The following is a 16,317-nucleotide window of genomic DNA, read 5'->3' as shown; positions in this document are numbered from 1 at the left end:
TTGTTGGAATATTTAACTAATCGATATATATATATATATATGTATATATGGGTGGGTTGTAATAAAAAGTGATAGTTTTCTAGGAAGAGTAAGAATAAATCTAAGCCCTTGGATCTATGATCTAGTGGTTGAGATTGGTAGTTTTTAAACTACCAAATAATTTCCTAAGATCTAGGATTTAGGCTACATAGTTTCCTAACTCTAAATTTTATGTCATTCCTACTCTTTCTACAAAACTATGTATTTTTATTTTAACCATTTTCTATAGATATATATATATATATATATATATATATATAAGAGTTCAAATAAAAAACAAGTGTTTTATGAAAAATGTGAGAAGAGCTTTAAAATAAAACAAACCACCTAAATATGACAGTATACCATGTAAATATGAAACAATACAGTTATTTAAAAATTACCAATTTCAACCACTAGATCATAGATACAAGGGTTTAGATCTATTCTTATTCTTCTCACAAAAATATTGTTTTTTACATTAACCCTACCCTATATATATATATATATTAACAACTTATAGAAAAAAAGAAGAAACAAAGATTTCGAATTATATGAAAGCATGGTAAATGACTTTTAACCGTATTAACTATTTTTTTTAAATAATTAATGTGAATGTGGAATGTCTTTGAAATATAATGAGAAGCATGATTAAGTTACAAAAAACAAAAATAAAAATAATATATATTTCTATTAAGTTACATTATAATTAAGATGTGAATCTTAATGAATTTTTATAAATTTTAATAATAAATGTTATAACTGTAATTTTTTTTTTAAATTGTGTATAACCTTATTATTTTGAATATAAAACATAATAAACACTTTAATTTTGTACTGACCAACATGTAAAACTAACATAATCCCAGTTCGTTGTATTTGTATAAAAATAAAATTAATAAGTTAATATAATATTGAAATTATATAAATGACTGATGAAAACGATATTCTAGGTCTCAAGATCCTAAATGATTTTTGAAAACCGAAAATAGTGGAATGAGATTGAAACAAATTTTTTGGTTTAACGTTTTGAATGTTTTTAGTTAAGTAATTTGTCTTATAAGGCATATTAAATTAATATATTAAAGAAGTATTAATCAAGCCATAAAATATATATTTTTAAAGCATTTCGGTTTGAGTTATGGAAGAAAATATTGAAAACCAAATATTGATCTTCTTATTGCTAAAATCATTTTTACTACACAGAAAAGTCATATAAATAAATGATAAGTTGTTCATATAGTAAACCGTTATACATATGGATTATAATTATAATGTTAAAGATATTAAAATAGGTATTCTCCATGTTTTCGATATTTATACAAAATGTTCGGAGAAAAATAAGAAAACTACACATTTTCCTGAGTTCAAATGCATATAAGAACATTTTAAATCCATATTTGAAACTAATCTTATGTAAAAAATTATACACTTCTACTTGAATCCAGTTTAAAAACAATTTGTAGTTTCCATACAAATCCGAATGCTTCAACAATGATGCACCTTTATTTTATTTAATTTGCAATTAATTGTGACTTTAAAATTTTATTCTAACATGCTTGCAACTTCAATTTTCATATTTCCTTATTTTCTTATTTCACAATTAATGTTAATGAATGAATGAGTTAAGATTTGCATTTAATAAAAATTGAATTCATATATTGAAATAACTTAAAATATAAGGACCATATATTGAACTTGGTTGTAAAAATGCGAGGATAACTAAAAAATTGACACTTAACAAGTGTCAAAAATGAGTAGTCTTTTATTAGAATAAATAGATAGATTGTTTTAAGAATCTAATCTAAAAATCTACTATTATAATAAACAAAAATGTTGATTGAACAACAAACCCCTTAATTGGCCTAATAATTTGCCAAGTGGCACTCTCATGTATTAACATATAATTTCTAATTAAATTTATTAATTTAAAACTAATATTTAATTAAGATTTAAAACAATCCTTTCATAGCCTTATCATTATCCCATCCATTACTTATCTAGCCTTATCGTGGATTACAACTAAGAGAGTTTGATTCATATTATAAAGTCATGTTCAGTGCACCACCCCTTTTATTGATTATGATTATCCAAATGACTTATTTACTCTTCTCACAAACTTGAAGTATGTTGACTCTTTGTTTATATTTTGTTCAAAGTTGCGTGCAATAGATCCCCTTTGTCAATGACAAATTTGGATGTACCATAATAAAAACATGATCAGAAACATTAGCGAGTTGGGTAGAAACCAATTGATCAGATTATTCTAGCTTATTTTGACCAAAAAAAAAAACCTTATTTACAAGATAAAAAACATAAGCGGGTTGGGTAGAAGGTCAAAGTGACTAATTTCGTATGGACCGGTTGGAACCGAAACACTCATTGTCCAGTATTTTGATTAGCAATATGGGTGTCACATATGAATATACAAAAGCCTTATTATTTTGAAATCGAGCTGAAATGAATTCAGCCAGTCTTTCTTTCTTTTCTCTCTCTCTCTCGATCGATCTATTTGACTGATTATGAATGTAAAAATCAAACTGAATGAATGAGACAAGTGTTGGGTATTAAATCATGGTTAGTTTGGTTATTTTTTTGTTGTGAATTACATGTAATAGTAGAAACAATAATTGGGCATCAGATGGCATCATCAATGGTTAGAGAAACTAGCAATTAGTTTAAATAAAATAAATTGTTTATGATTTGTATATGCTTTGTTGCTATACAACGTATGGTTTGTTAATGTTTTAGTAATACTATAGCAATTTATTTGTATATATAAAACTTGCAACTTATTTATACTTTTAGTGATTTATAAAATTTTCATTTTTCATTATTATATGTAATATGTCACACCCCCATCTAAGGCCTAGCAGTATGACCAACAGTTAGTACCACAATTGTAAATAAATCATAGTTACGTGTTAAGCGGAAGTCTTATAAAACTTGTGGATTTAATATAGAATATTTACTTAACAAAATACGGGATTATAAAATACCCGTTTAAGTTATATCAAAAGCATTACTTGTTATTTACAAACCACCATTTTAATGTTTATAAGTTTATACAAAAAGATCCGAGCCATCGGATATCTTGAGCTTCTTCGTTCATCAAGCACTAACTTTGATCACCTGCAAAATGTAAATAAAATACGTCAGCAACGAATGCTGGTGAATATGCTTACGCTAAAATATTTTCTTTTATTACCCCTCAAGACTACACCTGCCTCGGCCCATCGTGGCTTAGGAATAACAAATTTAAAACAACACGATTATAAATTCGAGTCTCAACACTAAATACCTCAGCAAACACCGCAGCGTTCGACTTAGTTAAGTACCCGTATGTATACACATGGTCGTGCTTCCCGCGAGAAAGCGTCCTACGACCAAGTGTGGTGCGGTGTGCCCACCGCGTACTACCACATATGTAAGGATCCAAACAAATGTATACTACAATCTGAGGGCTAGCTTATACTCTTATTTATAACGGTTTTAGGAACACATAGTCCCTTGTAAATCTTTTTCATATAACACGTTTGACTCGTTTGAAAAACAGTTTGTAAAGTTTGGGGGCGTATTCACCTTTTCACTTTGGGATCGGCTTCAAACACCGTCCGAGGGTCATTCCCTTGCTATCTCGCACCTATAGTACGAGTATAACCATTTGTTAGTCGGATATACAATCCGGCTTAAGACCTTTAGTCTTATTTTATAATCTTTACCTCGATAAACCTTTAGTTCAAAAGCTTTTTATACTTTAAAACCTTTAGGTAGTGTTTGGTATAAGGTAATGGAGGAAGGAATGGAATGATCCATTCAAAAGTAATGAAATTAAGGATGTTTGGTTGAAGTAGTTTATAAACTTTTAGTTTATTTATAAAACCCGACGTTTCTTCTTCTCTAAGAAACGTATTCTTTTCTTTATTTTTTAAAAATAGTTATTTATTCTTTAATAATATTTATAACAAAGAATTTATATACATATATACTTACACACATATATACATATTTATAATTCTATCTTTTATTCTTTCTTTGTTATGTTTTCTTTTATTTTATCGAGGTATCGAGTATAACCTCGACTTAAGAGTTAAGCCTTTATGATGTTTTATTATTATTTCCATTAGCGTTACGCCTACTTTTGTTGGCTTATAGAAACCCTAATTATTCGAGCAGCACTCAACGCCGCGTCACCTTCTTTTCTTCTCGATCAATCTTTCTTTTCGTTACCTTTCTTTTGCCAAACGACGAACACCCAAAACTTCACCACTCGTCGGTACGCCTTTCGAGACTAATCACCATGGTGTCGGAAGGTAACAAATTTTTTGGTGGGTACGTCGGTGGAAGGTGGCACGAACTTCGAGGAAACGTTGGCACAGATAACGATGAAACCGGGGTACGCTTATTGAGGTGGATTGAAGGTTTGATTGTGGAGTTCTAGTGAGATGCTAGAGAGAGAGAGAGAGGAGTACAGATTTTGGGATGAGAAAATGAGAATCCCGGACTTGCTATTTATAGACAAAATCTGGAAGCCCTTCGTCATACGCGATGGCCTCCTGGGCACCCTTCGCGTATCGCGAAGTAGCCTGAGCCAGTCACCATATAGGTCTACCACGTGTTGCCACGTGGCAGATGGTGTGCCATGTATTGACACGTGGCGGATGACGTGCCGCGTGTCGAGACACGTGGCAGACGGTGTGCCACGTGTGGACACATGGCAGAACTTGTGCTAGAGGTGTCAGACCACGTCATCGCGATACGCGATGACGTTGCTTCAACGACGATCGCGTATCGCCGTTGACCCACTTCTAGAAGGTTTGACCAAGCCCTTCGCGATACGCGATTGGCTTGTCCTTTGTCCCGTCGCGTATCGCGATGGGACAGAAAATCTGGATTTTCAATTTAAACCCTAAGGTTTGGAAATTTGACATTTTAGATCCTTGGACTTTGGAAACTTGACACTTTGAACTCGAAATTTTCTTGATGTTACATAATACGTAAGTTTAATCACATAACGGATTTAAAAAGATTTATCAATTATATCGTTTTTATTGTCCAACCCGTGTAATACACGAGTTCGTAAATACATTAAAATAATAACTTTATATGATGCCAAAAAAACAGCAGGTGATTGCTATCCACTCCACCATCCAAAACAAAATTAAGGCTGTGTTTGGGATTCCCTATTTTCCTCTCCTTATGACTTATGAAGGTTCAATAAGTCATTTTTATGTTTATAAAGTGTTTGGGAATATATAAGGCCTTTTAGGTTTCCCCTTATCATAAAGGCTAAAAGATGGGTTTTCAATAAGTTAGGATTTGGTAACTTATCTCCTTATAGGTTTAGAATACCCATTCCACCATTCCATTCCACCCAAACACTTTTAAAAACAACTTATTCACTTATACAAACATGTCTTTTTTGGTCATTTACATCACTAAGTTAAACCAAACACTTTTTAAAATACAACTTATAGACTTATGTTAATCCAAACACTTTTTTAGAAACTTCTTGTTAGAAAGTTACAAGTCTTTTTTCACTTATCACAAAAATAACTTTTCAACTAAAATAAGGAATCCCAAACACACCCTAAAATACTTAAAATACGCTTCCAAACCCTTTATAACACTTACCTTCGTTCTTCATTGTATAAAAATCGAAATGAAGGATGATGATTAATTATTCAAAATAAATTTACGCTACATTAATACCGAACCCGTTTTGGTAGGGAAGTTGAAATGGAGTAGGCATTGTAGTTTATTCTTTAGTTGTTGCATATTGATTGATTACCTTTTAACGTAATGTCAAGAGTTAGTATGATACATTTGGAGTTAAACTATAGATTCAGTTGCTTATAATATGCCAATCACACCAGTTTAATTATAAACGTCCTTAAACTTACTGAGATTCATTTCTGGGATGGATGAAATAAAAGTTAAACAACTCAAGAACCCGAGCTTGAAAGTGGGCGATGTTGATACAGCTTCACCTTTTGAGTCGGTTAATGAAGCCGTTTCAATGTTTGGTTCCATTGTTAACCGCAAAGCCCATAAACTTCAGACAACTGACCAGGTATAATCTTCTTTAACTTGTATTTTCTTGATCTGTAACATATAGCATTAATGAAGTTTTATGTGAACTTGCAGAAACACGTGCATATAGAACAACAACTTAAGAACATAAATGATGAGATTGCATTAATGAATAATAAGTTTGAAGCAGAAGAAGAGGCTAAACTGCAAGTATTCAAGGAGCTAGACGGCACTAAAAGGCTCATAGAAGAACTAGCATTGAACCTCAAAAGAGCAGAAACCGAAGAACATGAAGCCAGACAAGATTCCGAACTTGTTGCAGCTGCAGTTGCTGAGCTAGCAACCGTTAGAAACGAGCTTGAAAGTCTTCATAAAGACTATGGTTTATTGGTGTCTGAGAAAGATGTAGCCGTAAAACGAGCTCAAGATGCAGCATCTTCATCAAAAGATGTTGAGAAACAGGTGGAAAGCCTCATTATCCAACTGATGATGACGAAAGAATATTTGGAATCAACTAATGCTGCTTATTTAAAGGCTGAAGAACACAGGATTGAAGCAGTCATTGCACATGAACAAGATGCTTTGAATTGGAAGCAAGAACTAGAACAAGCACAAGAAGAACTTGAGAAAGTTAAGCAACAAATTAACGCAGCCGAATATCAGAAATCTAAACTAGATACTGCTACATCTTTGCTTCATGACTTGAAAACCGAATTAGCGGCTTACAATGAGTCAGAGTTGTCTCGAAAGAAGAATGTTGAAGCTGTGAAAGAAAACATTACAAAAGCAATAGAGGAGATTGATTATTTAAAAACGACTGCGAATTCGTTAACAACCAAGGTCGAGAGAGAAAAGGCCGCCCTTGCCGCCACAGGGAGGCGACAAGGGATGGCGACGGCGGCAGTTGCTTCTCTTGAAGCCGAGCTAAACCAAACAAGATCAGAAATTGCTCGTGTCCGATCAAAAGAAAAGGAAGCCCAAGAACAAATGGTGGACCTCCCAAAACGACTGCAAAAGGCAGAACGAGAAGCGGATCAAGCGAAATCACGGGCTCAAGAAGCCCGTGATGATGTAAAGAAAGCAAAAGAAACAGTTGAACAAATTAAGGCTTTAGAAAAGCTAGCTCTGGCAGGCATTGATGCACGTCAAAGGCCCGAAAACAGGCCTGAAAACGAGCAGGAACCGGGAGTTACAGTTTCTTTGGAGGAATATTATGAACTAACTAAGAAAGCCCGTGAAGCAGAAGAAGTGGCTCAAACACGGGTTGCTAAAGTAATATCATTAATTGATGTAGCAAAGGATTCTGAATCAAAAAGCTTGAGTAAACTGGAACAGTTGACTTTAGAATTAGCTGCAAGAAAGCAAGCTTTTGATGCTGCATTGCAAAAAGCCGAAAAGGCGAACCAAAGAAAGCTTGGTGTTGAACAGGATTTGAGAAACTGGAGGGTTGAACACGGGCAAAGGCGGAAATCAGGGCTTGGCGTGGGCCCGAGGGAAGGTTCTGAAGAGGTGAAGAGGTTTTATGCAAGGCCCGTTAGCCCTTTGAACCAGAACTCGAGGCCCGTGTTTAAGACGAATGAATGGTCGCATGAGACGGGGAGTTTAAAGAAAAATGAGTTGGTTTTCCCGCGCGCTTTTATGGCATTGAGAAAGAAGTAAACATAGTTGTGTTATGATTATTCTTAATTTTATTGTATAACAAAATTGGGGTTTGGGACTTTGGGTTGTGTAATGTTCATTTTGTGAAGTAAAAAATGTAATTTTTATCCTTATTTGGTCACAAATCATCTTTTTGAAACACAAAAATACATATAGTGGCATGTTATATACAATTCTAATTTTAAATAGAAAACTGTGAGAACTGCATAAGCACTTCTACATAGTGAATGACACAAATGTTTATGTTATTTTCGTAGTTATCTACTTAAAGTTGGTTTATATTAAACAATAATGTATACAGGGGCGGGCTTGTAAATTTTGAAACTTGAGAACCACTTATTATCGCCGGATCTATTTGATGAAATATTTTCTCAATGGTAGCATCCTAGTAATTAAGATAAGAACATGTTGTAGTGTATTATAGTTTCTAACATGGTATTCTCTAGTGTTGTACTTGTATTCACCGATTAATCCATATTTTAATTATTTGTTTGTAACCACTTTGTACCTATTTATTTATCGACTACTTTAACACGACTATTCAAATATATCATGACCATGTGTATAACGGATGCCTATATTAAAAAGAAGAAAAAAAAAGGAAAAAAATGGCAATATATCTTAGCAACACCAAGCAGATTTAGTAAATGTCTACATAAGATTGTTATTATTAATGTTTACATGTGGATTTGATTGATCTTACCTAATCCATTGTAGATGTGGATTTGTTGTACTTAATACCAATTTCCCCAACCCACACTTTGAGATGGTTCAATTGTAAAGTGTCAATTAGCTGAGGTTCATTCAGATCTAACTTATTCATATCTGAATGAACCAAACAGCCAACAGTTAGACCATTCACGTTGGCAAACTACCCACTGGTTTGCAACACTACTGAGAATTAGAAAAAAAAAATCAATCCAAATGGAACGAACTGCTCGTGATGGCAAACTCTATGCCAAACTACTTCACCTCCACATGTCACTTATTCCATGGTGCTTTTTTTCTATTTATTTTTTCTTTTTTGTTTTTCTCTTTTAAACTAATTTATTTTAACATTAATATTGTTTTTTTCTAATAACTTTTATTAATTAAGTTTTTAAAAAAATCTAAAAACACATTCTTGTTCAGTTTTTTTTTGTGAACATATCGATATAAATTTTTTGAAGTTTGTAAAAAAAATATTTTTAATCATTACCGATTTATATTATTCGCCACTTGTCAAGTTTATATTTGTTCATAAGATTCTTTGGATAGAACTTATTATATAGAAAATCTAACACTATCTGATTATATAATTCATCATCCGACACTTGTAAAATTCATATTGGTTCATATGATTTTTTGGATAAAACTTGGAATCTAAACAATCTAACATTATATGATTATATAATTCAACTTTTTACTTATAAATATGGTATCATATCACTTCAAATACAAATCTTCATTTTAGTCTTGGAGATTCTGAAGATTATTCCAGTACTCAATACTATCAAAACTCTACCTTTTTTCCGAACCCAAGTCAAGATTTTGTCACTATGATCGTAACTTTGTTATCTACTTTACTAAGTGTGTTTGATGAATATAAATATTTTTTTAAAATAATTTTATATTAAATATATATTGTTTATTTTTAAATAAAGAAATTATTTTTTATATTTTAAAACACTTTTAATAAACAAAACACAACAATTATTAATAAAAAATTTATAAGTTATATTTATTTAATTAAAAGTAATGAAGTTTGGTTTGGTTGGATTGGGTTGGTGGAAGAGAGAAAAATTAATTTTATAATTGAATATTGGTTTGAGTTGGTTTGTGAATGAGGATGGTTTTAGCTAACAGGATATTAATTAAGGCTTGAAGCTAATAAAAACAATCTTCTTCTTTAGTTCTTTTCAGTTACATATTTATGCTAGAAACTTATATCATAGGCTGTAAACAATTTTACATGACATGACATGACATGACACAATTTCGTGGAAGAACGCCACATTTGGAGCAAATAATTCACTAACATCATACAAAACCGTTAAAACAACAATAAGTCCAAACTGGCATCAAAGGAAAAATAGAACAAAGAATAATACTCAGATAACAATACTACTTTATCTTATCTAGAAAATAATTTCAAAAGGCAAATGTCACAAATACTTACTAGTTCATTATCTTCATCGTCACCTTAGTCCTTGCTTTGACTCATTATTCTTTTGTTAGTTATTATATTATTTATGCATTTTGTTGAACTCGCAAGAGTGTTAGTTAGGTTGGACCCTTGTAGCTTGGCCATGATGAAAAACTCGATCTCTCAATTAATAAGATGCTTCCATGCTAACACGACCTTAAAACACCGGTCTATGAGGATACCAAATCACCAATGGACTTGCACGGTTGGAAAAAAAAACCGTGAAAGAGAGGGGAGGTTAGTCGTCATATTAGAGTGACTAATAGTGAAGAAGATACCCATGACTACTGGTCTAGTGCTATGATACCTCTACTTGCAAAAATAAGACAATAGGTTAAATTCTTGTAAATGCAAAGTTTGAAGAATTTGATGATGGATAAATTTGTTATTAGAAAAATAGTGAAAAATATAGAAGAATAAAAGGACGAGGTGTGGGGTTTGTTTGCTTTATATTTCTTGTTTTTTTTAAATATCTAGAGTAAAATTGACACTAAATGCATTAATGGTAGTTTTTTAATAAACATCCATTTTACCAAAGCAAATGGTGATAATTGAAATAAATGCATTAATGGTAGTTTTTTAATAAACATCCATTTTACCAAAGCAAATGGTGATAATTGAAGCATAACTCATAAGCGTATATTTTAACTCTAATTATTTTGTTATAATCACAAGATGACCCGATGATACTGGATCCTGAAGGTCTAAAAAATATAACTTCAAAACTTCCTTAGGTAAACATTATGAATGGCCGATCAAAAAATATAAGCCAATAATCAAAACGTTGTTATAATTTACCTACGCTTTTGGATGACATCCTTTTCAACCCAATTATATAAGTTTGTCTTCTCAATATTATTCCTTGACAATGTTATAAATATCAATGCTTGTAACAAAATAATTTACATCTTGAAATTACATATTTTCTTATCCACAATGCTTTTATTCTTCAAAGTCATCAATTACTTTATTAAACTTGTGATAATTAATTGTAAATGAAAAAATTAACATAAAGTTAAATTAAAGTGCTAACTGTGAGTATCTAGTAGTGTAATTATATAATTACATTACTTAATTCTCATGATTAGCATGTTAATTTAATTTGTGTTTTATTTAAATCGTAATCGTAAAATTATAACGAACGTGACACTACAACCATTTTTATTTAATTTTAGTTGGACCCAAATTGAATCCATGTCAGCAAAACCCTAATCTTGAATTGAAAAAATATGAATTTCAAAATTTAAAGTTGCCCGCCTCTTCACCTACACCTACCGACGCTCCTCTTTCTCCATTTCACCATTCAAATCAAATCAAATCAAATCTCACCATCAACCCTAATCACCCAATTCAATTCAACTCACTCCCAAATGGGTGCCTCTGAAAGCCGCCAAGATTTACTAATATCCGACTCCGATTCAGAGTCCGAACAACACTCCGAACAAGAAGAAGAAGAAGACTATGAGGATGTAAAAGACCATCAATTACCCATCAAAACCCCCAATTCCGTCGACCAGATTGAAGCCAAGCTCAAAGCCCTAAAGCTCAAATACCAATCCAAGAACCAAACGGTAAGCAACCCAGTCAAGCTTTACATCCACACCGGTGGAAACACTGCTGATTCCAAATGGGCCGTTGTCGAAAAGCTTGTTTCCTTCCGTTTCGTTAAATCGGCATCCAACGGAGACAAAGAGTACGAAGACGATGATGATGAAGCAGATGAGGACTTGTATTGGGTTTTGAAAGTTGGGTCAAAGGTTAATGCTTTGGTTGATCAGCAGCTGCAGTTGAAGCCGATTGTGGAACAACTGCGGATTGATTTCGTGGCGAATGGGGTTTATGCCATGAAGTTTTTTAATGTTGATGACTATAAGAAGTTTGTGGAGGAGTATGAAAAGTGTTTGTTTGAAAACACTTATGGATTCGAGTGCAACGAGGCGAATAAAGCTAAGATTTTTGGTAAGGATTTTGTCGCGTGGGCTAACCCGGAAGCTGCGGATGATTCGATGTGGGAGGATGCTGAGGATAGTTTCGCGCAAAGCCCGGTTTTCAAGACCCCGGTTCGGGCTAACCATGATCTGAGAGAGGAGTTTGAGGAGGCTGCAAAAGGTGGAAGCATAAAAAGTCTTGCTTTGGGTGCTTTAGACAACAGTTTTTTGGTAAGCGATTTGGGTATTCAGGTGGTTAAGAATTTTAGTCATGGGATACACGGGAAAGGGGTTTATGTTGGTTTCGATAACGCGATAAAAAGCCACGTTGATTCGACTCCTAGAAAGGCTTTGTTAATGAAAGCTGAAACCAACATGTTGTTAATGAGCCCGATGGTTAATGGGAAACCGCACACGAATGGGGTTCACCAGTTTGATATTGAAACCGGGAAGGTTGTGACCGAGTGGAAGTTTGCAAAAGATGGGACGGATATTACAATGCGGGATGTGACAAATGACAGTAAAGGAGCCCAAATGGACCCTTCGGGGACGACTTTCTTGGGTCTCGATGATAATCGTCTTTGCAGATGGGACATGCGGGACCGACACGGGATTGTTCAGAATCTTGCTGACTCAAACGCTCCGGTTTTGAACTGGACACAAGGGCATCAGTTTTCTAGAGGGACTAACTTTCAGTGTTTTGCAACAACTGGTGATGGGTCAATTGTTGTTGGGTCGGTTGATGGGAAGATACGGTTGTATTCGGTTAGTTCAATGAGACAGGCAAAGACTGCATTCCCGGGGCTTGGGTCACCAATAACACATGTGGATGTTACTTATGACGGGAAGTGGATATTGGGCACGACTGATACGTATCTGATTCTTATTTGCACGTTGTTTACTGATAAAGATGGGAAATCAAAGACGGGTTTTGCAGGACGTATGGGGAATAGAATTTCAGCTCCAAGGTTGTTGAAGTTGAATCCGCTTGATTCGCATAGGGCTGGGATGTTTAACAAGTTTCGTGGTGCTCAGTTTTCTTGGGTATGTATCGGTTATACTTTCTTTAATTCTGTTTATTTACATCGTGTTATGCTGTTTATTAACGTTTTGTGGTGATTGCAACATCTGGTTTCGTAGGATAGTTATTGGTAGTTATGTCTATAAACAAACTAAATATTCAGTGAACCATTTGGTAGATAGTTCGTGTTCACATATATACTAAACGAATGAACATGATATTCAGTGAACCATTTGGTAGATAGTTCGTGTTCACATATATACTAAACGAATGAACATGAACACGAACATGAACACACCTGATTTGTTTTTTTTTTAATATTTGTGAACATTCATTTTGTATGTTAGTATACGTTTGATTATGGTCACTTGTTCACATTTGTTAATATATTCGCTTAAATGTTTAGGCCTGTTACAATTTAGTCTAGTTTAAATAACATTTTAGAGCCAACACATTGTTGTTGACATTTACTTTAATTGATTTTTAGGTCACTTATGATTGTTCATATGCATTTGTTAATTGTTTGTATTGTTAACAAGCGAATAAGAAAGCTTGGTTCATTTAATCGTTTGTGTTCGATCGTCTGGTCAGTTAAAGTTAAAAGAACGGACACAAACATAGTGTTTGTTCGGTTCTCTAAGTGCACAGGTTGGTTTTTGGGTTTTTGAAATCTGTATGGTTTTGGTTTTAACTTCTGGGCTTGAAAGATATGATCCCAAAGTTATGAATGTGAGTCTAAAACTTTGGCAATAGGTTTTTTCTGTTATTTAACGATTAACTGATTATTACACATTTAGAATAAAAAGAATTATTAGCTTTACCGTCTATTATATTTTTTAAGTTATTTTAAATTGATATTTTGTCATTTGGTTTATGGTATCTTGGTTTTACTGGTTTGGCTTGTTTGATAGCAGATCAAAAAATCGTTCTTTAAACTTAAATTAAATCGCCAATTTTTGTTGGGTTTGATTTTTCGGTTACGGTTTGGTAATTTCGGTTTTTTGCACACCACTCTTGATTGGTGATTATGCAACGTCTTAAAAGCAATCTGCAGTTGAATTTTGATTTATATACGAAAATTTGAATAAAATGACAGGTCACAGAAGGCGGGAAGCAAGAACGCCACCTGGTGGCCACGGTGGGCAAATTTAGTGTGATATGGAACTTCCAGCAGGTGAAAGACGGGTCCCACGAGTGCTACCGTAACCAAGTGGGTCTAAAGAGTTGCTACTGCTACAAGATTGTCCCCAAAGACGACTCAATTGTTGAAAGTCGGTTCATGCACGAGAAGTTTGCAGTCAGCGATTCACCAGAAGCTCCATTGGTTGTTGCTACTCCACTGAAAGTTAGCTCTTTCAGTATATCAAGTAGCAGGCTTTCTTATGCTTAGTATTGTGGTTTTTGTTTGTTTATTGCTCTTAGTAATGACTTCTGTTACAATATTATTGAAAGATTGATTGTAGTTTAGCTGCTAGCAACTATATTATTGTAATGCCTGAATTGCTTGGTTTTAATTTAAGGTTAAGTTTTCAATCCTTGTGTTATTTTTACCTTAAGTGTTATCTTTATTGAATAGTCGTGTTAAATATGCACGTGTGAACTGTCAAGTGTTTTGAAACAAATCATACAATATGACTAACTAGTGAATTTAAATGCACCACACAATTCTTCTTCTTTAATTATGAAAATTCTACCATGTGGAAAAATTATGGCGAAGATAAATTGGTTCTCAAGTTTAAAAGTAGTTCTCAAACTTGTAATGCAGTCATTGTTTAATAAGCTGAGATAGTTGGATAAATTGAAGCTCTGCGTGGCTTCAAGTGGTTTTCATGAATAATTGTAGAGAAAGCGCTGCAGTAGTTCGAGGGAAGATTACAGAGTTAGTTGTAAAGAGACGACGAACATTATTGAACTACCAAGTATTTGTGATTTTTACCTTTTTGAAGTTATCTTTTCGTAGAAACTATTAACAAATAAAGCATTATTTGATCTTAGGATTCGTTTTTCTATTTTTCTTAGTGTTGTTTTTAACTCTTTATACGGTGGTTTGCCATATTAGTTTCTAGCAAAAATATATAGTTACAGACTTATGGTTGATTGATTTTACATAGATACATACATGATACATGAATCTTGTGTCCAAATTCGTTTAGGGTTGTTTTGCCTAAATGTTATCAGAATTTTGTTTATGGTTAGTGATATTAGCTACTAGATGATAGTCTTATAAACTATTTTTGAACGGCGTTAGCTTGGTGGCATTACCCAAGTTCGAATCCTTCCTAGTGATGCTCACCCTTATTTACAGAATTTGCAGTTGGTAGGGATTGAACCTAATACCTTCCCACGAGGAAACAACTTAGCGGAAAACTCACTGAACAACCTGAGCGGCTGAGCTAGCAAGCATGTATATGCTGTTTACTAAGGTGGTTATGCTAAATTGTTTTCATGAATATTTTATGATCTTGCCAATTTGAAGTTTAGGCAAGATATTTATACAGGTTGATTGATTTCAGATATCAGACATGTTATTTTTGTTAAGCTTTTCTTGGTATTGTTCCTGAAGTTTGCTCAGGTCACACTGATATTTTCTAAACAATTGGGGTGTCATAGGGTATAGCTTATTTGAACAAAATGTACTTCAAATCCTTTTTTACCTGGTCTCATATGAAACTCTATCCATTCAAATAGTTAAACCCAATCATTCCACTTATAAAGTAGATCAAAACAAACAACACTTGGACAATAATAATTTCAACTGACAAGCATTAGAACATATAGAAAGCAACATACTTATTACCTTGTTTAAATTATCTAATTTCATAATTAACAACATTACATCTTTGCGGGTTTCGGGAAGATATCAGGTGTGAACTTCTGGGCTGCACTCAAACTGCCTTTCACCTTCATTGCACCCCTGTGCGTATAAACAAACCATAATATAACTCATCAATTTCCAACTATATCATACTGTTACTAATCATTGTTCTTAATGCCATATAAACATGCTCATATTTGCAAATGTAGGTATAATATTACAATGGTTTGAAAAGTCGGATACATTTACCTCATGAAAGCCATTTGAGGGTTCATTTTCCCAGTTGCAACTTTGAAGAAGTCTTCATCCGTGAAGGAAAAAGTGGCATCCGGCTTTCCACCTTCATATGGACCTGCAATCCCCGCCGACAAAAGTCAAATGCAAAATGCTCTCAACTTGGAACCCTTATCATAATATTAACCCCAATGCCTTCGATTTTATCCGAAAATCCATTTCATATGTATTCTAACTTGATGAATAATAAAAATATTAAAAGTTACAGACCCGAATGTAGTTTTAATGGACATATTAGCAATCACTCTATATGATTAAACTCATTTCCTAATTCCTATGTGTTCTAAGTTAATAGCAAACACAATAAGTCAATAACAATTAACAAAGATGGAATATTTAGGAAGCCTACTGAAAACTAAAGCAA

At 33.4% G+C, this 16,317-nt stretch overlaps 1 protein-coding gene and 1 pseudogene across 1 annotated transcript; both read left to right on the top strand.

Moving 5' to 3' along the window:
* The first annotated feature begins 6,020 nt into the window (after positions 1-6,020).
* LOC143588321 (protein WEAK CHLOROPLAST MOVEMENT UNDER BLUE LIGHT 1 pseudogene) lies at positions 6,021-7,750 on the top strand (annotated as a pseudogene).
* A 3,388-nt stretch (positions 7,751-11,138) lies between these two features.
* On the top strand, positions 11,139-14,292 carry LOC143588315 (protein CYPRO4-like). The gene is made up of 2 exons (XM_077069354.1): positions 11,139-12,867; positions 13,941-14,292. Exons 1-2 carry the CDS (start codon positions 11,266-11,268, stop codon positions 14,232-14,234), a joined length of 1,896 nt encoding a protein of 631 aa, XP_076925469.1. The 5' UTR covers positions 11,139-11,265; the 3' UTR covers positions 14,235-14,292.
* Positions 14,293-16,317: the final 2,025 nt, after the last annotated feature.

This window comes from Bidens hawaiensis, unplaced genomic scaffold, assembly GCF_021521415.1.
Source record: "Bidens hawaiensis isolate Kalapana, Puna unplaced genomic scaffold, B.hawaiensis_p1.1 tig00036308_1, whole genome shotgun sequence".
Lineage (NCBI taxonomy): Eukaryota > Viridiplantae > Streptophyta > Magnoliopsida > Asterales > Asteraceae > Bidens > Bidens hawaiensis.
This window is presented reverse-complemented; position numbering and strand designations above follow the sequence as displayed.